Below are 26,714 nucleotides of genomic sequence, written 5' to 3'. Positions count from 1 at the left end.
GGTAACAGATGGTGCCGCTTTAAAAGGGCAAGGAATTTTGTGCCCTCAGTAGGTCACTGGGCCACTGTCTCTCTCTCTCTGGCTCTTGTCCACACACACAGCTGACTTATTTTGTATACTTTGTCCCTAAAAACATTTAAACAAGAGTAAAGTTTTAACATTAAGGATCAAATATATGGACCATTACAGGCTAGGTACCAGTGTGCATGTCCGCAATATACTTATTGTAAATGTTCAAGTTGGCAACAATAGTACTTTGTAAGAAATACTAAGCCTTCTGTTTAAAAAAAAAAAAAAAACAGTATTGTAAAGTGTTACAGTAACACTTTACAATAATGTCTCATTAGTTAATGCTTGTTAATGCAACATTAACAATGAGCATTAATTCTGTTACAGTGTTTATTAATCTTTGTTAACCTGTTAGTTATAATATAATAATGTTAGTTCATGTTAATGCATTAACTAATGTTAACTATTGGGATCATTAAATAATATTAACAGATACAACTTTTGATTTTAATTATATATTAGTAAATGTTGAAATTAACATTTGTTTTAGAAGAATTATTCATTGTTAGTTCATGTTAACTAATGTAGTGGAACCTTACTGTAAAATTTTAACATTATTTCTAACGGGTACATAATTCTGTACTTCACAATTCAGTGGAAATCCATTAGTATTAAAATTTCATTTTCATGGGTCATTTTAGAGGAGCAAAACACATCATTTACACGTTATTATTGCCTGCATATAGATACAAACAAAATATGATTTAAATGATAAAATAAAAGACATTTAAAAATAATAAAAATATTTTTATATAAATCAAACATTTTACATTTTTATTTAAGTCATACAGAGGAAAATGAAGTGCTAGGCAACTCCATTGATTATAATTGGAGTGATCTAGTTTTGTCGAGTTGCAACATGCTGCTTACTTCCATATAGACATTGTGCCAGAGGTGGCTGTCCGTTGTCATGACAATCAGTGAGTCTCTTGTTTTCTGTCTGCAGTAAAATGTTTATTTTTAATTATATTAATTTATGAGAAATGATTTGGACCACAGCCCTCTTATTTTTAACTCCTGCTAGGCTGTTCACTGCCTGATTGGCTTCACATTGTTTGTAAAAGTCTCATTCCTCTCATTTGAACAATAAAACACAATGCAGTCATCTCCCCAGTGCTGTGAGCTCAGCTTTTCTTTCTGCCACACTTTGAGTTCAGCATTTTTAAAATTGTATACACCTTCAGTTTTACAGACAGGAAGAACATATACAGTAAGAACAGACTAGAGAATGCATACCGTTGAGAGTCGGTATGTCCACCATATTGACTATGAGCAAAACTATGGCAGACTTTGATAGATCTTATGGTAGTTGAATTGTCTCTTTGACAATTTACAGCCCTTTGGATCATAAGGACCAGAAGGAAATGTGATTTTGTGATACTGCAGCAGAACAGCTGTTATGAGAGATGCTGGTGGTTAATCTTCTGTGCTCAGAATGGGGGGAAAATACTATTTATGAGCAGCTCTTTGACTATTTAAAATATTAAACAGACGCTTGCCACATGTTCCTGTCTTAAAATTGTACTGTAAAAAAGAAGTCTGCCTCTTCTTGTTTTGAAAGTAAAATAAGCTGAGCTATAGCTGCTTTGTCAGTCTTTCACAATCTGAGTAACCTTGAAAACTCTGAATTTAAACTACTGAAAGTTTTTTTTAAACCTGATGCCATTTAGTGCACACTCAAAAAAATAACTTGTTGGTCTAACTTAATTCAATTATGACACCTATTTCCACACAGTTGAACTGATTTATTTGAACTTAAGCTAGGTTAATTGTACTGATGAGTAAAAATCATCCTAATTGAATGAGATCACACCAGTTTCATTTGACGTATTCTGTGAATGTTTCCTGAACATAATTCACTCTTGTTGATCCAACCAGTGCTATTGCAATTCAGACTGGTGCCCTTGTGCAGTGTTGCTCAAGTTTTCTGCACTTTTAAGGAAATGGAAAGACCTCTTAGTGTTTAAGTGTTTAATGTTTAGTTATTTTGAACATTTAAAAGAGTTTGTAGCGTATACATTGTTTTTTTTTGTTTTTTTTGTTTGTTACCATCGTGGTGAAGATGTGCGCTTGTGCTTAGGTTGTGAATAGCTGTTGTACACAGACATACATGTTTCATGACCGTTGAGAGGGATAAAGCTGATGACCATATATAGACTGTGTAACTTATGTGCTGGCCCTCAAACTAATTTATTTATATTTCTATAAAAGCTAAACTAAAATAATACATTTTCATATGCTAAGTGTAACATTTGTAGCATGCAAGTAATGATCAGATAAAGAACTTCTCATCACTGGCTTTAGCACAGTCAAAGCTTGTTGAGAACAACATAGATTAATTTCATGTAGCCACCCAGAGCCTAACCACAAGGTCTACACTTCAGCATAATGGTAACCTCAAAAAAAATTGACATAACATAAACTCTTTTAAATGTGAAATATAACTGAACATCAAACTTTAAAAGGTATTTCCCTTTCCTAAAAAACACATTAAACAGCACTTAAGTTCAACATTTACTGTCCTGATCTTTCCCTACGCAAAGCATGCTGGGAACTAGAAATCCACTGCCCAGTTTCAATCAATGCAACATAAATGTTTCATGTAGTCCCAACACAAATGGTTTAGGTTGACCTAACATTTTGCAAATTTAATTTCATTTAACATAATACAATTAAGTGCAAATGCCAATTAAGTAAAAAACTAAAGATTTGTGTTGGTTCAGCTTATTGTATTTAAATAAACTGAACAAGCAGCTAGAATCATTTTTTTGAGTGCATGGTTTCCAGGCCGTTGCACTGTGGTTTCAAGGATTGTAACTGTTTGTTGCTTTATGGTCGTTCTGGGATGCTAGGGTGTTGTCAGGGGGTTTATAGGGTGTTCTGGTCAAATGAGCCCAACGTAGTTCTTTATGATTTTCTGCTTTCTAAATATGACTCAAGTCCCACCTTCTGTGTAAGCCTATGTAAGTCGCCTCTAATCAATACGACACAGATTTTAAGGTATGATTCATATTTGTAGGACATTGTGTGGGATTAGTTGCACATTTAACACTTACAAAGAGGGTTTTGTTGCACCTTAAATACTCTACATTTGACTCATAATAATAGTGATGCTGCCTAAAATTGTACGTGAATCACACTTTAATCTGCACAAACCGCCGAGAATCGGTTACACATCCTGGGTTGTGGTGGACCGTTAGTGGCAGATAAGGTTTCATGTTCTGCTAACCAAGATTCACACTTATTCACATTCATCAAACAAACATTCTGCACACACCTGTTTTTACTCTTAGAAAACAAGCGGAAAAAAATAAGGTGTGCTTAGGCAGGAAATGAGTAAATGTCTATTATAGATGCTTTACAATTGCATGAAATTTAATACAATGATAGTACTTTTAAGCTGTTACAAATTATTTCTGTTTGAAATTATTGCTCAAATGCTGTTCTATTCTGCTTTCTATTCATCAAAAAATTGATAATGAATCTCAGTGTTTTATACAATAAACTGTGATAGATAAAGTGTGATAGAAAATGTATTCATATATGTGAACAGATTAAGATGGGAAGAATAAGATGTTTTTTCACGAATAGGTGTGTTTTGGACAGATGTGTGGTCATAAACTGGCTTTTGCTCCTGAGATGGCCTCTTTTTTTCAAGCTTGTTCAAGTGAGCCTTTCAACTAAGAGCTATGAGTAATTTCTTTCTATTGCTGATTGCTGAATTGCACCTGTTTTCCCTCAGAGAAACACACACACACACACGCAGACAAGTCCAATTCTTTTTGTTCCTCAAACCCAGCTGTGCATAAAACAAGCACATTAATCTAAAGTGAAGTCCACTGGACAGTTATCCCAGACTCTGGTGGTTGAAAATAGAAGTGTAATAAGACACACACTCACACTCACTTATCTCTGCCTGTGCTCAGTGCCTCCTTCACCACAAGCCCTCACAGTTGTTTTTTTATAAGTTGCTGTAGTGAGCATTTCCTCTTTTTCATGTCCAGAAGAAGAATTGGACCAGCACTGCTTCCTTTGAATTTTTCTCTTTAATTCATCACCTATGAGATTGAGGAATAAGCATCAACATCATTATCATTAAAGGCAGGAAAAGGACGAGAGGACACGCGCACTACAATACTGACGCTCATCACACTTGGATGTGAAAAAAAAAAAAAGCCCTGGATTGTAGTCAATCACCAATGCTCTTTTTATACAGTGTAGACATAATATTGAATGAATCAGTTGAGTGATTGATTCAGTAATTCACTCATAAGATATGTCTCATTTCGAAGGCTGTGTCCTCCGAATTTTTTGGCTGTGTACGTCATCGAGCCTGTCATTTCACCATTTTTAAAATGGTTACATTTCTGAAATGAAACACCCCCAATAACTTATGCCACTGACAAATGCGACCTCTGGAGGGAGCAGTTCAAAATGAGACACAGCCATATAGACAGTCACTTGTTTTGTTCCTAAATGGTTGAGTGAATGATTCATACTTAGTGTTGGGAGTAATGCGTTACAAAAGTAATGCATTACAGTAACGTATTACTTTTTGCTGTAACGCAGTAGTGTAAGGCATTACTAAGTAATTTTCAGTAATATTTTACTCGGTACATGTTCAGTAACGCTTGCATTACAACACACTTTTAGCCCAAAATGTAATTGTAGTTACACTGTAGTTATTTTGATGAAAGTAACTCAAAAGTAATACAGGAGTAATGTAACGCATTACAATTCTGAGAGTAATATTGTAAGGTAAAGAATTATTTTTAAATAAAAGTAACAAGTAGTGCTGGGTAAACAATATCGATTTCACGATTTTAATCGATTCTCATTTTTACGAACCGATATCGATTCTTAAATCTCAAGAATCGATTAGTCTAGTCTGTTTTCAGTTGAACAGAACATGTAGCGCCTCCCATCCAATAAATCGCAATAATCTTTGTGCTTTGTTACTTTTGATATGAAGCAAAGTCTCAGAATTCAAATGACATCCATCTTATTATGAGATTCAAACAATAAATACCGTTTTGGCGCTGTTTAATGTGACGTGACAGATCGCTTTAGCGCCTCAGTTAAAGAGAAGCGGCTCCTCCGCTTTAATACCAGTTACAGCGCGAAATAAACATGACTAAACATCTGAAGGTATGTTAAAATATACAGTACAACTTACCGAAATCCGTATCATGTCTCGTGTAATAGCTCAATCAGTGTTTCAACCTCGGAAAGATGTCAATAAAACAGCTTGTACACAATGTCACGTAACGTCACATTTACCTCAGAAAAACATATTCAGTGACCATAAACTCGTTAGTCAGCTAGAAAAGTGTACTCTAGAAAGCAACATTCTGATAAATATAGCTATGCACCGATACATATTCATTATAATGTACTTTAATATTTAATGCATGTTTGAATAAATCAGTTATGAGATTGACGATTTAAATGTTTTTATATATATATATATATATATATATATATATATATATATATATATATATATTTTTTTTTTTTTTTTTTTTTTTTTTTTTTTTTAACGAACTGGAGTAGAAATATGATTATGTAATTCTAAACTTTATTTATAATAAAAACATCATTAACCACCTACCAACTGACTCCCATGTGTAGTTTACAGCATTAGTTGAGAGATTTTTTTCTTCTAGAAAATTTGCCTTATACTATATCTGATATACTACATCCAAAATAATCGATATCGAATCAAAGCGAAATCGTAATCAAATCGAATCACAAGCATGTGAATAGAAATCAAATTGAATCATGAAAATTGTGTCAATACCCAGCCCTAGTAACAAGTTATCTATAATGTATTACAGCTTGGAAGTAACTTGCACAACACTGTTCATACTAGCATACTGCTCTTACTATTTTTACCATATCTTCCTAAGTAAGAAAAAGTGTGCTAGTGTGTGATTATGGATTTAGCAACAGTCACCAGATAATCCCTACCACTAAAACTAGCTATATTTATACCATAAAACCTCGCGAAAACTTGCGAATTTAACTCAAAAACTGTGCAAAACTGGAAAATTGCATAAAACATTTGTGAATAAAGCACAATTTCCTTCCAGTTGGTTCAGAAGAACAAAATCATCACTTTCTGGGAAATTGGCACAAAATATCTTTAATAAAAATTGAAGTTGCTGCAGTTGGGGAAGCCACTGTGGCTCTTTTTTCATACTTCATAAATTACTTGTGTCTCAGAGTGTGCAGAAGAAATGCAATAAACATTGTCATGTTATCTTGTTTTTAGAGGCTGATGCAGGTGTTTGACACAGACAAATGGAGTGATACAGTGCTGTTGGACTGTATATCAGGACTTTTGGAAATCCACTTCTAGTTCTTCCCCAGTCACTATTGGTTAAAAGCCAAAAGTTGATACACTGTTTACACTCTTCAGGAAGACAACCTATGAATGGCTTATGTTGTTGCCTTTGCATATTAAGCTGGGATAGAAAAAAGTATTTGAACATAAAAAAAATGGCACACTTCATCTTTAAAAGGAATTGCATAATTTTAGAAATGCTTGATTCCTAAACAGTCTTACATTTTCTCATGCCAGCTATTCATTCAGTCAGATAACTGTTGGAGGGTGTTACATCAGTGGGAGCAAAAGGATGGATGTGCTACATTAGTTGGAGGAAGCAGATGGATGTGCACTTGCTTAAATCTGGCAGCCAACCTTTGCACAGTAATGTAAAAGCTGGTACTCAGATTGCATGTGCAGAAATATGAATATGTAGTTAATTTAAATGCTTGAATTTAGAATTTAAGCACATTTTAGCAATATAATTGAATCTGAGCATGTCAGTTATAGTTGATGTATTTATTGTTCACTGTGAAAAAGGTTAAAGCTGTTTGTTTTTTTTTTTCGTTTTTTTTTAAGAGAATTCATGTTGAATGGCTGTTTGCCGCAATGCTTGTAACTCCAGCAACTCTAGCCTGTGCACCTCTTATAACCATCATAACTCCTGCCGGGAAGCCGTCTGTCTCAAATCATGCACGCGTCCTCTCCCCTATCTTTTGCCTACTGGGACTCCACCTTAGAAATGAATCGGCGTCCAGCTTTCGCTTGATTGAGCAGCACAGACCACTGTGCAGCTGCCCGAGTTTACCTGCTCAAAACTACTAACAGGTGATTTGGCTTCCATTCTGAGAAAAAGAATAAGTGGTTTTAGTTCAGTGGTTCTATTACCACAGGGACCTTGTGAAATTAATTAAAAGAAAGCTCATCATTTTTATATTATTGTCCCCAATTGTAAAGGTGTTTCTTCAGGTTAAAATTATTTCATTTCCCCTTTCCTCCTTTTAAATATTCTCTGCCTTGGTTAAAATAGTAGAATAAATTTGCTACCAAATGTGTAATGCCTATTTGCTGAAACCATTTCAAAGTTTTATAAGTTACTCTCGTTGATGTCTGTATTAATCCTACAAATCAAACATCAAAAGAAAGTTGGTCAGAAATAAGTGTTCTTATTATGAAAATATACTGTAATATTCAAAATTAAAATCTTCATTCCCAGCCCACAAAGACACTAAAACTAAACTGCAAAGACTTCTAAGGTGACTGTAACCATGGCTCCCTGAAAAGAGAACGAGATGCTGCATCAGGGATAGGGACGCTATGGGAATTCTTCTGCGTGATTGCATCTTGAAGCACATGTGTAATCGGTCCAATGCAATGGTGTTGCTGGACATTACCGCATAGTGCATGACATCATGACCAGGAAGCTCTATTAATAGCACCCGGACCGAACAATGCCAGCTTCTGATTGATTGGCCAAAGCAATTCGATCACAGGCATGCAGGAAGTATGGCAGGGCAATGCAGCGTCTCGTTCCCTTTTCAGGGAACCATGGTTACAGTCGTGACCTGAGATGTTCCCTTTCAAGTAGGGATACACCGATCCGATATTCAGATCGGTATCGGCTCCGATACTGCCATTTTTGCCAGATCGGGTATCGGCCGGACGGGACCGATCCAAATCCGATACTGTGCGTGTACTATTCTGTGTTATTGTTAAGCTCCACAAAAGGCACATAAACATTAAAAAGCACCATAAAGTTTCTGTGCACTATATTCCAAGTGTTCTGAAGCCATTCCATAGTTTAATTTGAGGTACAGATGAATATTTAAGTCGTTAAATTAAAGTTCAGTTATTATCAGTCATTCTCCATTCAGCATTCAGACTGTGTGCCGAGTTCAGTTACAACAGTCAACACAATGAAACTCTCTCCAAGATGAATCAATGTTTCTATTATTACACTTCATCAAGATACCGGTAATACAATACTTTGAACTTTTCACTGCGGAACGCTGTGACTCCATGATGCTTCAAGCGCATCATTCTGCACACGGGATGCGCATAAGCGCTTTGTGCCGCTCTGTATGGGAGCCGTTCATATTATAATACTTTTGCACAATGAAAGATTGTTAAAAGCATTTTTTTTTGTTCTGTCCTATCTATCATATGTTGCTGCATCATTTTAATTTTTATATTTTAATTATAAGACATTTAATATCTTCTGATTTCGTCCACATTTTCATATTTATTCACAAACTTATAGGATAAACAAATAGGCCTAGGCTATGCATTTATTTATATTGTGAAAAGAAAGTATTATGAAAAAAAAGTTAAATGAAGTCTGCATCACTTTTAAGTTTTCATCTTTCATCTCATCTCAACACTTTTTGAGGATTGTGAGTGAACGCGATCATCTCTTCCTCTTTACTAGCCTACTTTACAGAAGTAAATAAACATGAATGAATGTCAAAAAATATGTTGAAAGTTGCAGTAGCTTATTGAAATCTGTATCATGTCAGTTCAATCAGTGTTGTAAACAATGTCACGTATTTACCTCAGAAAAGCCATTCGCATAAACTTATAGTCAGCATCAAGAAAAATAAAACAAAATGGATTAGAAACTTAATTATGTAAGCATAAGTATTATAATATAATATATAATAAAATGGACAAACTGGGTGTGTGTAATCATTTGCTGATTACATCATTTTATTCATTTTATTCTGGAGACTGAACTCACGCTCTGCTGCCACACTGGAGCGTACTCACCACCTACTGGACAGGGGTGGGAATTACAGTTACAAGTTACATCAGCCTCAGTAATCTGTGAAAATGATGGACAGGCTGCAGACTTTTTCCGTCACTGCTAAAAAAAAATTCCATTAATGATGGAAAATTTTCGGTCAAAGCGACCTTTGAGATTATATATTATATACATGCCACACTACCGCCGGTGACACTCCACGACTGCTGTGGCACGGTTGTCATGCCGACCGTCAGCCCCAAGTGAGGCATACAGTTTATTAGGTAAATTAGCACTTTTCTTATTACTTGAATATCGGATCAGATCGGTATCGGCTGATACTGAATCCCAGGTATCGGTATCGGTAAAAGGCGGATCTGTGCATCCCTACTTTCAAGGGAACTCATGCTGCGTCGGAGACGCTATGGGAATGATAATACCCACTCCTCAGGACAAGTACCTGCGTAGTGTGAATCATGGTGAGCACAGCTAAGACATAAGCACCTGGGATTCTGGTGTGGGATCCAAGTCTACTTTGTAGAACCTCACAAATGTGTGTGGAGAGGACCAGCCCGCGACATCACACTTGTAGGGATACCCCTGACAAAAAGGCTTTTCGAATGAGCTCTGACTGCATGGGTGAAGGCTATCCAGCCTCTTCATATGCAAGAGAGACAGCTCGACTATCCTCTTGCTCATTCTCTGCTTGGATGATGGGGCCCCTTTTCTAGGTGACCCAAAGCACACAAACAATTGATCAGTCTTGTGCCACAGGACAGCTCTGTGAACGTAAGCATCCAGTGCCCTAACTGGGCAACCCAAAGGGGCATGGTAAGCAGCTATGGCTGCCACATAAACCTAAAAGCGGAGGTGGATAACCCTGCAGAGAAGCGATCCTGCAGGAACTTCAGCACTGTACCAGCCGGGCAGTTAACTGGGTCCAGCTGGTGATTTCAGCACCTTAAGGTGAAGACTCCCCACTTTAAGGCATATAGTTTTCTCATGGAGGGAGCTCTGGAGTGAATTATGGTCTCAACAACTTCAGTTGATAGACCAGACTCTAGGATTTGGGAGGCCAAACCTACAGTTTCCACAATCCCAGGTGGGGGTTAAGGATTGAGCCCTTTGCCAGAGACAGAAGGTCCCTCCTGACCGGAATCTTCCACAGAGAGCTGTTGAGAAGGGACACCAGGTCCAAGAACCATACTCGGGCTGACCAGAATGGGCTACTACCAACAGATGGACCGCGTCCCAATGGACTCTCTCCAGAACACCTGGGAGCAGAGCGATTGGGAAGGAGACGTACAGACACGGCCTTGGCCATGTCTGCACCATGGCATCCAGCTGAGGGAGAACCAAAGCGGACAGTGTGTAGTTTCTTGAGACTAGGTCCACTTCCACATGGCCGTACTCCCTCCAGACTGCACCACCTCGGGGCCATAACCCCTTCCTCAACAGGATGCCTGATTTTGGTGCCCAGGGATATACACTGCTCTCAGGGAGACCAGCTTTTCCTGAGCCCACAGGAGGATCTGGTGTGCCAGTTTGTGAAGTGGATGCAACCGCGAATGTGTCTTTCTGTGCTCACAAACAAAGGAGTATACTTTGAAAGGTTCACACTCTCAACTGTGCACAAAACAGAGCAGAACTTAAGTATAGAAGGGTTGGGCTCAAGCTTTGAAAGTTTCAATATAGTTTAAGTGGAGCAAATTGTAACACTCCTAATGCACAAGTTTTATTTTTCATTCTGTTTGTTTTGTACTTTTATAATACAAGCTGCTTTTCAGTTTTGTAGCTGATTGTGACCAAATATCTTTTGTTTTTTATCAGCCCTGCAAAAAAAAAATATGACCTATGCAAGAGTGCATTATGTTTAGTGCTTACACTAAAGGAGGCTGTACTATACCAACTACCTCAGGAGGGACTAAAAGCCGCTAGGTGGAATAAACTGGGATTTGCACTACTGTGTTCAAAATAAATGAAAAGAAACCTAGCATTATTGAGTTCCTTTTTCTGGTAACACTTTAGTTTAGGGTACAATTCTCACAATTAACTAGTTGCTTATTAGCATGCATATTACTAAGATATTTGCTGTTTATTAGTACTTAGAAAAGCACATATTAATGCATTATTCTGCATGACCTTAGTCTACATCCCTTAGTCCTACCCAATACGTAAAATTAACAACCTTTTTTTTATTGTACCGAAATCATACCAAACCGTGACCCCAAAACCGAGGCACGTACCGAACCGTGACTTCTGTGTACTGTTACACCCCTATAGGGAGTTCCCTTGAAAGGGAACAGCTTTTTCAAGATTTGTTCAGCAACTTCAAAGGGTCAGGGAGAAGGTCATGAAAACTTTTTGCTGAAAAATACTTCACTATCATGAGTGGTCCTCAGGGGTTAAAAATTAAATGGTTACAAAATATGACCCTTTAACAAGTAGCATTGTCCCTTTCTGAGCCATTACTAAGAATTTTAGCCACAGTTTGGCCACTCCGATGTCTACTGGCTTTATTTTTTGTGCAACATCATATAGGCAAGTAATCAGAGTACACATTTTCATGAGATTTCTGAACGCTATGGATACATATTGCCCACAATGCTCATTAATTAAGATCAGGTATGTACAAAACTGAAGTTGACTTGTATGTAGGTTGTATGATTGGCTTAAAAAATTAAGGCTACCTTAGGTTCCACAACCACACTGATTAAATATGTTTCTAAGGGAAATATGGATGCTAAGTGCAGCACTTAAGTTAGGTCATAGTTATCATAAGTAAAACATTGATTATGAATAATCATGGGATCAGATTAGTTGAAGACTGTTACAATCATATTAGTCTGGAGTCATTGTTTGCAAAAACTCATTAATGTTTTTTAGATGTTTATCAGAATCCCTGACATTTAACCATGTCATGCCAATTTAATCCTGCCTGTATTTTATTCTACAAGGTCCTTTGCAACTTTGTTGAAATTCAAAGCAATTCAAATCTTGTTGGTTATCTCTACATTTCAGAATATATAAATATAATACGTCCGATACATTATGCACATCATTCCTAACACTCTGATGGGATCTCTGAGATGGGACAAACAGTGCTATTGAAGCTTATTGCCTAATAACACTCCAGTGATTGAACTTTAACCTTTATATATATATATATATATATATATATATATATATATATATATATATATATATAAAACATGCGGTATCATTATGCAAGCTATTCCTTTGAAATTGGCAACTATTGAAGCATTGTTCGAGCTATCAAAAACGATTGTCTGTAATGCTCTTTAGAAGTGTTTTGGGTTCAGTGCAAGACAAGCTATGTGGACAGCATCTGTGGCATAATGTTTATAATCACTTGTTGACTTTGTTCCTCTGTTTTTTTTTTTTTTTTTTTTTTTTTTTAATGATCACAGAATATAGGGTCACTTCATGAAATACACCCTGTTTTAAAAGCCACAAAACATTATGTTGTTATCAGATACGTTTAAAAAAGATTTGCTTAATGACTTTCTATGAAATCATAATCTTTTAACTTTGTTGTCATGATGACTTGATGTACTGTAACTGCACTGTAAAGAACTGTTGGCTTGAAGTAAAGATTTATGTTGTACATGTGTACCAAGAAGTTCGTCCCCCTAGAAAAGTATTCTCACTTCAAGAAATCATCAAACACCTTAATATTTCAAAAAAGAAACAGTTTTTTACTTAATTTATGTAAGTGGAAAAACACAGGCTTCACATTTAAACTGAGAGGCAAATTATTTTCTTTGGTACCCAATATTATGCCTACAGTGCTGCTGATAGAGCTTAACTTTTTTTGAACCTGGAATATTCCTTTAACTCTGATATACAAACATTACTGACTATTGCCTCTCAAGCTAAACTGATTACACTTCTGGCAAACACAGCTATTGCTGTTCATTGCCCATAATTCTCTGAGTAACAAAGCTTACCTCTCTAAAAACAACCACATAATTTTATTCTGGGGATTTTAAACATCAAAGTAAGTGATAGTTATCTGGACACAAATGCACAAAAAACACTGAAGTATTGGTATGCAATGCCTAAGTGAGCTGTTTATGTCACAGGGCTTTAGCCTGCATGTTCTTTTAACAGTTAACAGCATTTGGCCAGTTAAAATAGGTGTTAGATCAACATGTACATTGTAGTTTCCAACATAAACTAAAACATTGTGACTCATGCTTTGTTGATCACATTAACCCTCTGGAGTCTGAGGCTGATTTGGGGCTTGGAGAAGTTTTGACATGCCCTGACATTTGTGCTTTTTTCAGTTGTTCATAAACATATAAATGACAAAAGTATCATTATACTGTATTCAGCACAAACTAGGCTACAATAATATGTGAGGAACATGTATGTACATGTTTGTATTTTTGAAGGAATAATGTTTATGTGTGGTTATTGAAAAAACAAAAAGCTTAAGTCACTGAAATAAGGCCAAAAAAAGTATATTAAATCTGTGTTCACAAGACTTCTGAGTATTTGAGGTTGTAGACTAGAGTTTTTGCTTCAGAATTATGTAAAAATTATGCTGCCTACTCCTTCATATAAAACAATTTATTGATTTAGTTTTTGTAAGACACTTTTTGTCAAGAAACACAGTATGCGTGGAGGCGTGAATCATCATGAATAATGGGCCATTTACACCTGAGAAGACAAAAGAATCACATAATAATGACCTGAAATGACTTGCATATTAATGAGGCCTTTCAGTCAGGTAGGCTGTGAAAAAAAACCCTCTGTAATAATGTCTCAGCTCATCATAAACAGCAAAACTGTGAAATATTATTACAATTTAAAATAATGGTATTCTATTATATTCTTTAAAATATAATGTATTTCTGTGATGCAAAGTGTCTGAACAATTATGTTACCTCTATGGCATTTCATATAGGCTTTTAGCTTAAAAGCATGCACATTTGGAGAAATATTGATGGATTCTTATATATTTATGTCAATTTTCTATACTGAGAAGTAATATTTATTGTCATCAATATGAGTGCTGGATACAGTGTTTTCAATTCATACTTGAAGCCGGAGGGCGCTCTCTGTGCACATTTAGTCCACAAATTATTCTAAAGAAGAAGAGGACATTTCAGGAATGGTGTTTTTAATTCATACTTGCAGCCGGAGGGCGCTCTCTGTACACCTTTAGGCCACAAATTCATATAAAGAAGAAAAGGAACTAGGAACTAACGGCATGTCTTCTAGAGATCGCTAACCATGGCATTAACATCCAAATAAACACTTTTCAAGACAATAAATACACGATTGAGACAATGTATACATGTATTGACTCAGAATTTGCGTCTGAATAGCGCTGGCTCCGTGGGCGCATTAGCGGATAATGAGCTGAATCTCGGACTTCTGACATGGCTCTCTTTTCATACAGATTACATAAACACAGAATGTTTGTTTTCGATTTGACTTACACGATTTAAAACCTGACATTTCAACGTTTCTTTAGACGTAAGTGTCATTTTTTTTTTGTCATTAGTATTCATAAGTTACAGTTCATTTTCTGAGAACTATCAGATTGGACTTCGTTCAGAGGGAGAGGAGAGATCACGCATCATGTTAGTTTTCTTTATTTTACAAAAAGCACAACACAACAGTGTACACAAATAAAAGAAGACATTCTATAGTTTCAATTGATATATTACTTATGTCTCTATGACAAGAAATGCCGGAGTATTTTAAGTCTGTTTTGCTGCAATATGAAAAAAATCCTGCAAAACGCGCCGGCGCGTTTTCGGACCTCAGGGAGTTAACTTTGTGTTTTTTTCCCCTCACAACCCTCAAATATTTGCCACTGTGTCAGTGTGGCTGAGTGTGGAAGAGGTAATGAGTGTGTGGCTCAGAGCAGTGATTTGCTTGAGTGGTTAGTGTTTATGTGTGGATGTGAGCTTTGCTAATAGGCAGGTTTGTTTTGTCTGTTGATTGTAATACAGAAAGAGAGTGCATTTCTCACTATGCTGTAAAAAGTGTTTACCTTTTAAATGGTGGTAATTCAAAGTACAGGGTGACTGACCAAAGGAGAAGTTCACTACGCTGAGGGTTTGTGGCATTTATGAAGCACTTTTCAATCCTTGTAGAGTTATTATGGCTGAAGTTTGGGGAACTCGTAAAGTGTGAAAATCATTGAGGTAATTTATGAATGCGCAGATAATGGTGCTTTCTCAGTAATAATACACAAATCAAACTGCCAGCTGTGTTCTCTCATTGAAATGTTATGGACACACACGCACACACAACAATCTCCTCCATCTCAGCGGCGGTCTCCAAACCAACTTTAGATTGAAAATGTGCCATAATTTCATTCTTGTCGGATGCAAAAGGTCAACACTCTGATTCGCTGCATGTTTCAAGATTTTTTTCATTTCCTAGCCCATTCCTCGCTCCTCAGCAGCTCTTTCCAAAATGGTTGTACTTATGACTCACCTCTACTGTTTTGGTGGTACTGCCATGTTAGAGCTTCACCTCTTTTAAAAGCATGAAGACCAAGAAGCAATATAATTCTAAAAGCAATATCAAATTCAGATCTGCTGAGAATGTAAGAATGTCTCACACAGACGTTTCTCAAGGTTAGTCTATGTCCTCTTTGCTGTAGCTTCTATAGGTTGCCTGTCACGTAAGTGGCCTGAAAATTATTGCCTGATATATAATCAGGTCAGTAATTTAAAAGGGGGAAAGGGGAGGACATTTAACACTGTAATTGTTTAGCCTTTGAAGTGGGTTCTTGTATTTTCATTTCAGTATTCTTTAATCTCAGTTTAAGCAGAGATATTTTAATTTACAATTTATTTGTCCAAGTCAACCCATTCAAGTGTAAATACATTGCACTATGGTGCTTTTAAAATATTGTTCAGTTTGAGCAATTTGACTTGTCTAATTATCGCTGGGCTGTTTGTCCGAACAGATTGGGGGGAGAAGATTTGTGGTAGGAGGTTATTTTTAGGGCCCAAGCACTGATGGTGTGAAGACCCTATTGTTATTGCTCAGTCAATTATTATTCTTCTCCAAAATGAACTGCATTTTTGCTGTTTTTGCCATTTCCAGACGTTGTACTTTAACAAACTCCTCCTAGAGCTTTAATCAGATCAACATCATATTTAGTCAGTCTAATCTAAAGGCCTTTGCGACGTTACATTGCAAAGGTCTAGAGTTTTCGCTGAAGGGTGTTGGTGGTGGCCTGACAAAGTTCGATGTTTCGCCTTGAAACAGTTGTTGTAACTCGGGCATGCAGTATCCAATCTGCCCCAAACTTCACATGTTTGATAAGAGTCCTGACCTGAAGAAGTCTACATGACAACATTCAGTTACAGTTATAGCGCCACCTGCAGGCAACAGGAAATGACGTTTTACACTGTGATTAACTCCTCATAGAGATTTAATCAGATCAACATCATATTTGGTCAGTCTAATCTTAAGGCCTCAGCGATGTTAAATTGCAAAGATTGTGAGTTTTCTTTGAAGGGCGTGTCCATGGCGGCCTGACAATTTTGATGTTTCGCCATAAAAGAGGAAGCTGTTGTAACTCAGGCAAACAATGTCCGATCTGCCCCAAACTTCACATGTATGATAAGAGTCTTGGCCTAAAGGCATCTACATGCCAATATTCGGTTAGTCATAGCGCCACCTGCTGGCAACAGGAAATGGCATGCTTTGCACTGTAATTCACTCCCAGAAACACATTTGTATATGCCATGAAGTACCAAACATGCTAGAAACACGTTAAATCATGCAGCACTTGGCTAAGTGCTAAAGTATGCGATTAACACCACGAAACAGGGAGTTGTTGTAACTCAGGCATACAATGTCCGATGTGCTCCAAACTTCACATTTGATAATAGTCCTGGCCTGAAGACATCTACAGGGCAATATTCAATTATAATCAATTCATCAAAAAGACTATGCCATATTTCTCCTCTATTTATCCACTTAAATGACTATCGCCCACTGTTCACAGTTTTCCTAAGGTGGCGGTGAGCCTGGGTGCGAGGGCCCTTTTATTGTTTATTTATTTTTTTAATGTATTTTGTGCTACTAGTGGCATATGCCAAAAGATCTAAAGTTGAGAAACCTCAAAAACTTGAGGAAACCAGCTTTTTGAGTATACTCAACTTGGCATCAACTTAACAATTGAAGTTGGACTGTGCTTTCATCAAACATAATATAATACTATCATTTTTTTAAACTTGTGAATCCAAGCTCACTAAGCTTGCATTTTCAGTTATGGTAAGCATTAGCATTACATAATAGAGGCTCTTAAATTACACACTTCACCTTTAAATATCATATCTCATTGTTTGATTGGGGAAATTGTGCATGTGGACTGCAGTCATGCTCAATATCAGACAGCCAGTGGCACACAAAAAATGTAACAACTTGACTTTATGGTTATAAATGTTGTAGTGTCCCTCTGCATGTATGTGTGCGAGCGTGTTGTTATGTGTGCATGCCCTGATGGATAGACAAGATTACAGAGTCAGTCCTCACATCCTGCACACCCCCCACTCTAATCACAGCCTCCCTTTCTGACGAGAACACTGCTCTGACCACCCGCCCTTTCCAAAGCCACACAATAACACTCCAGCTGAAGCCTGGCCTCTTATCAGCCTGATATTTTCAGAGAGGACGGTGTGATGAAGAAAGATTCACTTCTGGAAGGAATGATGGGATAGAGCAGGATTGATGGCTGTTTTTTTCTCTCTCCCTCATTGAGCCAGTGCTTTGAAGCATGTGAGGCTTTTACGGGAAAACGACATCTGCAGTCTGAATGGTTCAGAGGGACTGTTATTAGAATGATGTTCACATGAACATACATATGTATCAGGTTAATGATTTGTCGGGAACGTTCTGGTTACTGGAAATAAAATAAAACAAATATTTGTATCAGTCTATCTACATATACAAAGTTCTGCCATGAAACTAGATGCTGCAGGCTAATAGGTCCTTTAACTCGATATGCTTGTAATCAGAAATACATTTATATGTAATTTTTAGTGACTTGTACAGTAGGTATTGGCCTAAAAAGTTTAATATTAGGGCATCACTGCTGACTAGTTGAAACAGACATTGCATTCATTAAACCTCATAACATGTACTGTATAGAAACATCTTTTCTTTATATCTAAACGTTCAAAGCATTGCTTGAGAAGACGTATTGCTATGGAAATGGCAAAAACCTCCACCAAATGTGTATGTGTGTGTAGCGATATCAAAGTGACAGATTGTTTTTTCTTTTTGTCTCTCTTAGGGAGCTCCTGGGTCACGACTTCACTGAAACTCACTATGAGAATGGCCTCCCTGTCACCCAAACCAGCAATCACACTGTAAGCAGTACTGAGACCTCTGTATGTGTGGATGTGTGTGTGTGTGTGTGTGTGTGTGTGTGTGTGTGTGTGTGTGTGTGTGTGTCTTTTTATGTGTCTGTCTCTCTGTTCCTCTCTCTGTCTCTGCTTCTCTCAGTTACCAGACTTCGGTTTCAGTGTGTTTTATTTATGACATATAAAGCTTAATTTATATTGTAAAAACATATTAGTGGTACTCATTCATTTATTCTGATTAATTATATTAAAAAAGCAATAAATATGGTTGTAAAATAGATGGTGGTGGCCTTTTGGCCAGTAGTTAGTTTATATTCAATGATATGGATATAAAACTAACATTCTATTGACTTTTAAAGATTCATTAGATCCATTTTCCATTCAATGTTTTAATCTGCTGCAAAAATCTTAGAATTATCTTCATTTGGCACAAAAAAATGCAGTCTGATTGTTTGCATTAACTTGGATTATTTAATGAGATCATCATGTAATGAGCCATGTATGATTTAATGAGCAGTCAAATCAAAAAGAAAAAAGATTGACAGACCTAATTTATAAATAATTTGTTTAGAAGTGTATCTAACAAAAACAAATCTCAGTCATATTTTACCCCCCCCCCCCCCCCCCCCAAAAAAAGAAACTTTACATGAAGCTTTTCTGCATTGTGACATTATTGTCATGACTGTTAAACATATTGTCCCACAATATTTTCATTACTTTACTGCTTTTTACTTTTGATGTCATGTAAAAACATTTTCATTGTTGTTGTGCTCAGTGTCGGGGGTTAACACATTACAAGTAACGCAAGCAACTACATTTCCTGCCAGTACTGAGACTCAAACCTGTCCAACTCTCTAACCATTAGGCCACAACTGCAACTACCTTCAGTTATTTGTTGAAAAAACAAACAAGCAAGCTCAACCCAACACTGATTGTGCTCACTGATTTTATTATAATTTACTGCATAACATACTGTAATATAATATCTTTATTTCAGATCAACCATCAATGGTGTGCCATAGTAAATCTTTATTAGTAAAACTCTTTCTGTCTTTCTCACATGTGATATTATATGATCAGCAGGCCTGTAAAAACATACTTGAGCACTCAAATCACAAATAAACAGCCTTATACAATGTAGCCGGTAAACAGTCTAAAGCTGCCAGTAGGGATATTTTTTGTTATGAATAATTCTTTCCTTATTTTTGATTCCTGCAAAACATTCAGTTAACGGGCAAAAAAGACTCTGGAGATTCCATTACGGTATATTTTAGCTGCAGAAGGCAGATTTCATACGGATAATTTATTGCTAACTCTTGCAGAAAGTTGTGAAAACTTGTCACTTATGTTCTTCCGTTGAATGTGGTTGAGGTGTGAAGTGCCGGGTTCAATCAAGGCAGAGAGCGACTTGATATCAAAAAGTGTGACTCGAAATATAAGACAAAATTGCTCGATTTTTCACACTGTCTGTTCGTTGCAAAACAGTCTTGTTTTGCTGCACACATCTCTAAAATCCGACTTATTGATCAGCCAGAAAAGGATACAAACCACAAGTGAATTTCTTCAGCCGTAAACTGCCTTTTCAGATTGTTATGAAGGATCCCAAATCCACTTGCTGTCCCTGCACAAGCTCTGAGCTTTGTAATTGCGTTTCCATCACTTGACAAGGGTTGATGGGAGTGGAGTCACACCCCTGATTATTTTTGAGCCCTTTTAACAGCTTCCAGCTGCCCCCTCGAGTGAGCAGCACAGGATGGGTGTACAGCTCACCACTGGGCGCTAACACACAAAGAGCTTTTCAAGGGAATGAGCAGTTCGCTTTAGTTACCGCAGAGATCACAGCACCACACTCGCTCCCTGTTGTGATAGATGGGGTAATTCAATCTCCAGAAAATCACAGAGGATTTCTTTTTCTTTGACTTTCTTTCGACTATCAATGTCTGAAAAGCAAAATATGACAGAGGGGACTGAGACCTAAGCCTGCTGGTTAACCGTGCATTACAATCAGGTTGAAATTTTTCCTCTTTAGTAAGCACACACACACACTCACACACACAGAGGTTTAATTAGTTGTATTTATAACTTCATAAAAAAAGTCATTAAGCAAACCTTAGTCCTATCAAATCAAAGAAAATCAAATATTCATGAGTCCTACAGCAGGAAGATTAAACTGTCAGTGTGCAGGCTTCACATTATAGCAAATCAGTTTTATGTCTTAGTTCCAGTTATTGAAAATGAAAATATTCCCTATGATGGCATGAAATGATGACATGGAATGGATCTGTGAATAAATGGTGCGCAATTTTGATCTACTGACAACAGAGACAAAGAGGAAGCGCTGGCAGGAAGTACTGCTATCGATTTCACAGCTCACACTCACAATGAAAGATACAGTGTATGTGTGTGTTTTTATATATATATTTATATATTTATAAAAGAAAACTAAAAAAAAAAATACTGAAATGACAAAAAATAGTTACAACTACATAATTAATTGTATACAGTAAAATCACAATTCATATTGCGATGAATTTGATGCTGGACAAGTAAGCTCTGATGAGAAACAAACTTTGCGCTGTTAAAAAGTATGTTCTATATAGTATGTATGTGTGTAGTATGAATGAAATTTAGATTTACTCCATCTGCCATATTGTCATATGACTTTCTGCTGTCAGTTGCATCACTTCACTGCCATATCCTGACTGCCATATCCTGATTTATCCACAAATCCTGATGCGCACTTCTGAACCTCGCCAGAGGTACTAGGTCATCTGGGTACTTTTCGCCAATTGCTTTATGAATATTATGAATTCAGACATACTACTCTTTGACATACAATGTAGTAAGGAAGTAGGTATATTCGGACACAGGGATTGTCAAACGTCGTCTTCAGAGACTGTTGATCGTGCTTAACCATCCCTCTTTTGCTTCCTGTCTGTTCCAATAAATGAACTAATTTCACGGTCTGACCGTTCATATAAGCCTTTTGAATAGCTGAAAGAATATCACTTATACATAGTTTGGATCAGTTTCAGTACAGTTAAATGGAGCGATTCTTTTCCAAATGTTAGCTGCAAACTCCTGAGGGAAGTTTTTCGGTGCTGCAGTCTAATAGAGGCAGACTAATTAAGTCCAATAAACCTGAAAGCCAAAAATGTAACAAATGTAATTGTGATTTACAGATGTAGTCTTTTTACTACTAATTAAATAGATGTTCCATTAACTCGGTTTTGCCCATTCTATGAACAACATTAACTCCGCAGCCTGTCTCTTGAGCAAACTGCTGCCTTTTATATTGTTTTTTTCTCTGTCCCTCCCTCTAGTAATCTCTTTCTCTCCTTCCATCTCCAGGATCATTGCTTCTATCACGGGAGGGTCAGGGGTCATGCTGACTCTTGGGTCGCTCTGAGCACATGTTTGGGAATGAGGTATGTCATCTCTTTCATAATTGAATTCTCTTGGTGCACCACAAACTCAATACATTCTATTCATTTGGTCACATGTCTCAGGAAGACAAGGCTTAGTGTGATAGGCATGCACACTGCTTAACTGGACAAGCATCCTTCCAGCATTGTATTGTATGACCGTTTTTTATTTTCAGTTAGTAGCTTGAATGAGACTTTGTGAGCGAGTGTCTGTTTCTGGATTTGCATGGGAGTGTGAAAGTACAAAATATTCCATAGAGAGCAATAAAATCTAGTTGTTACCCTTCATTTGTGCTTTCAAGAAGTTGGTCATCTTTAATTTAGCATATGCAGCCCAATTCTGTGTGCTTCATTTGTGAAGAGAGGAAATGTTTTGGCTAGGTTATTGAATATAATAAGCACTGATGACTAATGCTGTGGCCCTACCAGAATGTCAATAGTTTGTTGTGCTCAGTCCTCATTGAGCACTGAAAGCCTCCTCTCTACGTATAAACAACATTCACAAACAGCCTTGAAACTACATCTGCCCGGTCTGTTCGAGTTCAATTTTAACCTAATGCCTAGAGATACAAACCAAGCCTCTCTGTCTTTGAAAGATACACAAGCGACTATTTTAAAGGTTTCACAAACCAGGTGCCAAGGTCTTGTCATGGTACTAAATAAAGTTTTATTTTAATTTTACTATACACATTTATTGTACCGGTGGGCTTTTACAAAGAGAGCATGAGGTCATGTGTAACATGTAGATGATTTAAATCATTTGAAATACCAAAGATATTTTTGGCTGCATACTTGGTTGAAATTTGGCAAGATGGAAAATGAAGCTGCATTTTACTGTGTGAAATCAGAGAGCAGTAGTCAAGATAGTTGTGGGATGAATCAGCATTCCTTAAATTGTGTTTGCTTTCATTCCTGATCATTGAGTGCACAGACTCTATAAGAGCAGTCACTCCTCTGATACGCAGAGAGTTTGTTGTAATATATATTTAGTCAATGAGCCAGTTACAGTATATGAAAAAGCAACAACAGTGTTATTAAGAGCAAAGCCCTGGAGAGGCTTTATATCTCTAGATATTGCCGAAGGTCTTGAATTTCTTATGAAGAAAGATCAAGTCATTGAACAGCTGTTGCAAGATTTTGCAAGAGCAAACGTAATTAACACTGCATGTTTTGTCAATGCGACTCTTGCGTTTTTTTTTATGCTCAGCTCATTGGAGGTCATGTGCTGATGTGTGCCATAGTCTGCAGTTAATAGAGGCAAAAGTCCATTATAAAATTTGACAGTGATGTAATTGGTTTTATTTGTATTATTATTATTGTTAAATATTTATTGTATTATTTATTATTTCATGAATATCATTACATTTATGCCAAGGCAAATCAAATCACTGCCACATTTGCCTACAGTTTTGGTGTCAGGAACCATTATAAAGCCATACCCTGAGTCATTTCTGCTTGCCTGTTGTCATCTTGGGGAAAATGACAATCCTCATTTTGAAGATAATAGTTGGATGCCCTGGGGCGTAAACAAATGGTTTTGCGACTAAATGGATTTGGACCAGTTGTGAACCATTTCAAGGCAAAACGCATTTCCAATAACCATAAATCTCTTTGTAAACAAGAATAAAACAAATTAATAATAAAGCAAATTAAAACAAATTCAACACTGGAATTACTAGGGAACAGTAGTTTATTTTATCTATATACATTTAGTAAAACTTTTGAAACATCCTGTTTATATTAGCATACTTTACTACTTCTGCCAGTGATGCACTGCTGGTGATGAAAGCTGTTGTTTTATTGGTAAATACATTACCGTACAAAACTTTGGGGGTGATGCAATTTTTCATGTTTTTGAAAGAAGTCTCTTCTGCTCACCAAGGCTGTATTTAATGCAATATTCATGCAAATAACTGTTTTCTATTTTAATATATTTTAAAATGTAATTTATTCCTGCGATGGCACAGCTGAATTTTAAGATTTTGTCTTCTTTTTTTTTTTTTACTGATTTGGTGCTCAACGTGTTATGAAAAATGTTGTGCTGAAATGAAATCTTTTGTAACATTATAAATGTCTTTACTGTTACGTTTGATCACTTTAATGCATCCTTGCTGAATAAAAGTATTAATTTCACTGACAGCTTCTTCACCAGTTCCACCATCATGTGAAAGTGATACTAATATTTGATTGCGTACAGTACTTTCTCTGCAGTAAATCGCTGAGCCATTTCAAGGTTTGCTGATGATACTTGTGTATTCTGTTTCTTCTATCACATCATCATTGTGTATCAGACATTGCCTCCTTGAAGAATAAAGGTGATTTACACTTATTGAAAAAAGGACATAAACAAACGCATTCTATCCAAGGTGCAGGTCAAGAGAGATTAATCTAAATATACATGAGATTTGACTGCAAACTCACTTGCAAAAAGTTTTTATTAACCAGCATTTCGGCAGTGTGCAGCCAAATCTCATGCATATTTACACTTATTGAGTCATCAGAGATTCAGTTATTTTTGCACAGAAAGAAAAAATAAATACTACACTATACCTCGGGTCACTAGCGACCCGATACATTTTTTTTTTTTTTTTTTTTTTACAAAAAATAAAATAGAAAGCAGCCATTCTTTTATATATATTTATTTCTTGTAATATTGTTTAGAATTAATAAATTGAGGAATACTGTCACGGGTTGCTACAATGAAGATGAAGATGAATACAAAAAATCAAACAAGGTTTATTTAAAAGACTCAAAGATGATCCAAAATCGTAACAGTGTGTCTTAACACAAGCAATACCAGACAACTGAAGAGTGCAAAGGCAGCAACTTAAATACATGGTAAATGAAGGAACTAATAATGAACACCTGTGATGATCAAATGAATTACCATGACTAAAAAGAGGCAGGAAAACTGGAAAAAAAGGAAGACATTTGACTATTGAAAAACAAACTGAATGTCCATGAAAACTAAAACAAATTGAACGTAACTGAGACAAATACTAAGAAAGTTGATGTATCACTTTAAAAAATGTATGAGAGGCAGGGTAGTGAATGATGTCTCTGGTCGATAAAGACCTGAGATACAGTGTTTAAAAAAATCGTACTGACCCCAAACCTGTCCCAAATTCAGCCCAGAGTCTTGCAGAGACTGCTGAATAGCAGTCCACTGTGGAGCTCACATCAGTACAGACTTGACAAAAATGCATATTGAGGACACATAATAGGCTTTCAAGAACACTGAAACTTAAAATGACACCCTGCGAGTTTTATTTTTAACATATTTTTCAAACGTACCAATCATTTCTTGTTTTTTACAGAAATCAAATTTATGGTGGTGCTGTAAAGGTGCTCTGGGAGACCAAATCCAGCAGCATTTCAGCAGCCCCTCTGATTAGTTAGTTACTGCCGTTAACTATACTGAGGCCAGGAGGATCAAGAGAAATTAAAATTCCACTCTGTTTGTCTATATGTGTTTGTGAGAAAAAGAGAGAGATCAAATGGTAATTAACTCATAGGTATTCATTGTTACTGGCATTTTTAAATGGTATTGATAAAGGCAAAACCTTACAGGGTTACAGGGTTAGTTCACCCAAAAATGAAAATTCTGTATTCTATGGAATTTAAAATGTCTCAGCATTTTTTGGTCCATATAGTGAAAGTCATTGGGTTCCAGTGTTATTTGGTGTTCAAAATATCTTTTATGTTCCACAAAAGAAATAATGTCATACAGGTTTGGAACCACATGAGGGTGAGTAAATGATGACAGGACTTTTGGTGTGAAATATCCATTTTAAAGCTCTTGTAATACAGAGATCTCTTCCCTCCATCTCTCATTGTTTTTGACACAACTTCAACAAGAGAACATTTGAACTGAAATTGCTCCAATTTCCTTCTGCAGAGGTCTGATTGTCTTGAACTCAGATGATACATACTACCTGGAGCCAATCAGAGGCCAGGAGATTCTCCACCACACCTTCTATCGCACTGAAGACCTGTCAATCAAAACCGGCACATGTGGACACAGCCATCAAACTGGACACCTGAGCTTGTTCAGTGGTCATCTTAAACCTTTGCATCAAAGGGTCAGTCAGAAATGAAATCATTTTGATCTATGAGTATGTCGTGCTTGTCATCATGTTATATATGTAAATGTTGATATTTACAGAGTACATTTCATTAAAACAGATGTCATGCAAAAAAGTCTATTTAATCAATCCTTTCCCCAGGTGACAAAAGTCTCATTTTGTAAAGCAGCTCTCACTAGCTTGTATTTGCATTTTGTTTTATGGTCATTAGGGAAATAATAACAGAGTTATTACCATCATTGTTCAGAATGTAAAGTTTCTATTTATGATCTCATGAGTGGATTGTGACTAATGTCAGAGACAATTTCTCTTTCACAAAAGCAAAGATGTTACTAACTAGATGATAACTATTAAATGAAGGCCACTCACGGGAGAGAACATTGTGGCCTGACGCAAAGCTGTTGTGATGCATTGTGGGTCTGCAATTCCACCCATTTTCAGGTCATGCATTTGTTCCCAAAATGCACTGTGGAAAAAAAAGTGTTTTGGCTCATTACAGTACAGAAATAAAGCCATCTTAAGCCCAGGTTAAGTGTTCAGACTGATGAAGTGCATAATGTGGGCTTATTATAAAACTCTTGAGGTTCATTAGCAGGAGTTGGGAGCCCTCCTACTGCTATTGTTCTGCTTGCAATTGCTTTCTCATTAAAGCCGAGCAGTGAAGACTTCTAACTGGCCTGCTGTTTACAAATGAGAATT

At 36.6% G+C, this 26,714-nt stretch overlaps 1 protein-coding gene across 1 annotated transcript in view; it reads left to right on the top strand.

The window, feature by feature from the left end:
- adam19a (ADAM metallopeptidase domain 19a) overlaps nt 1-26,714 on the top strand; it is a 110,707-nt gene that overhangs the window by 43,293 nt on the left and 40,700 nt on the right. The window contains 3 exon segments of the mRNA XM_048185268.1: nt 18,436-18,511; nt 21,857-21,933; nt 25,829-26,012. Coding sequence (XP_048041225.1) covers nt 18,436-18,511; nt 21,857-21,933; nt 25,829-26,012 — 337 coding nt within the window.

This window comes from Megalobrama amblycephala, linkage group LG3, assembly GCF_018812025.1.
Source record: "Megalobrama amblycephala isolate DHTTF-2021 linkage group LG3, ASM1881202v1, whole genome shotgun sequence".
Taxonomy (NCBI): domain Eukaryota; kingdom Metazoa; phylum Chordata; class Actinopteri; order Cypriniformes; family Xenocyprididae; genus Megalobrama; species Megalobrama amblycephala.
This window is presented reverse-complemented; position numbering and strand designations above follow the sequence as displayed.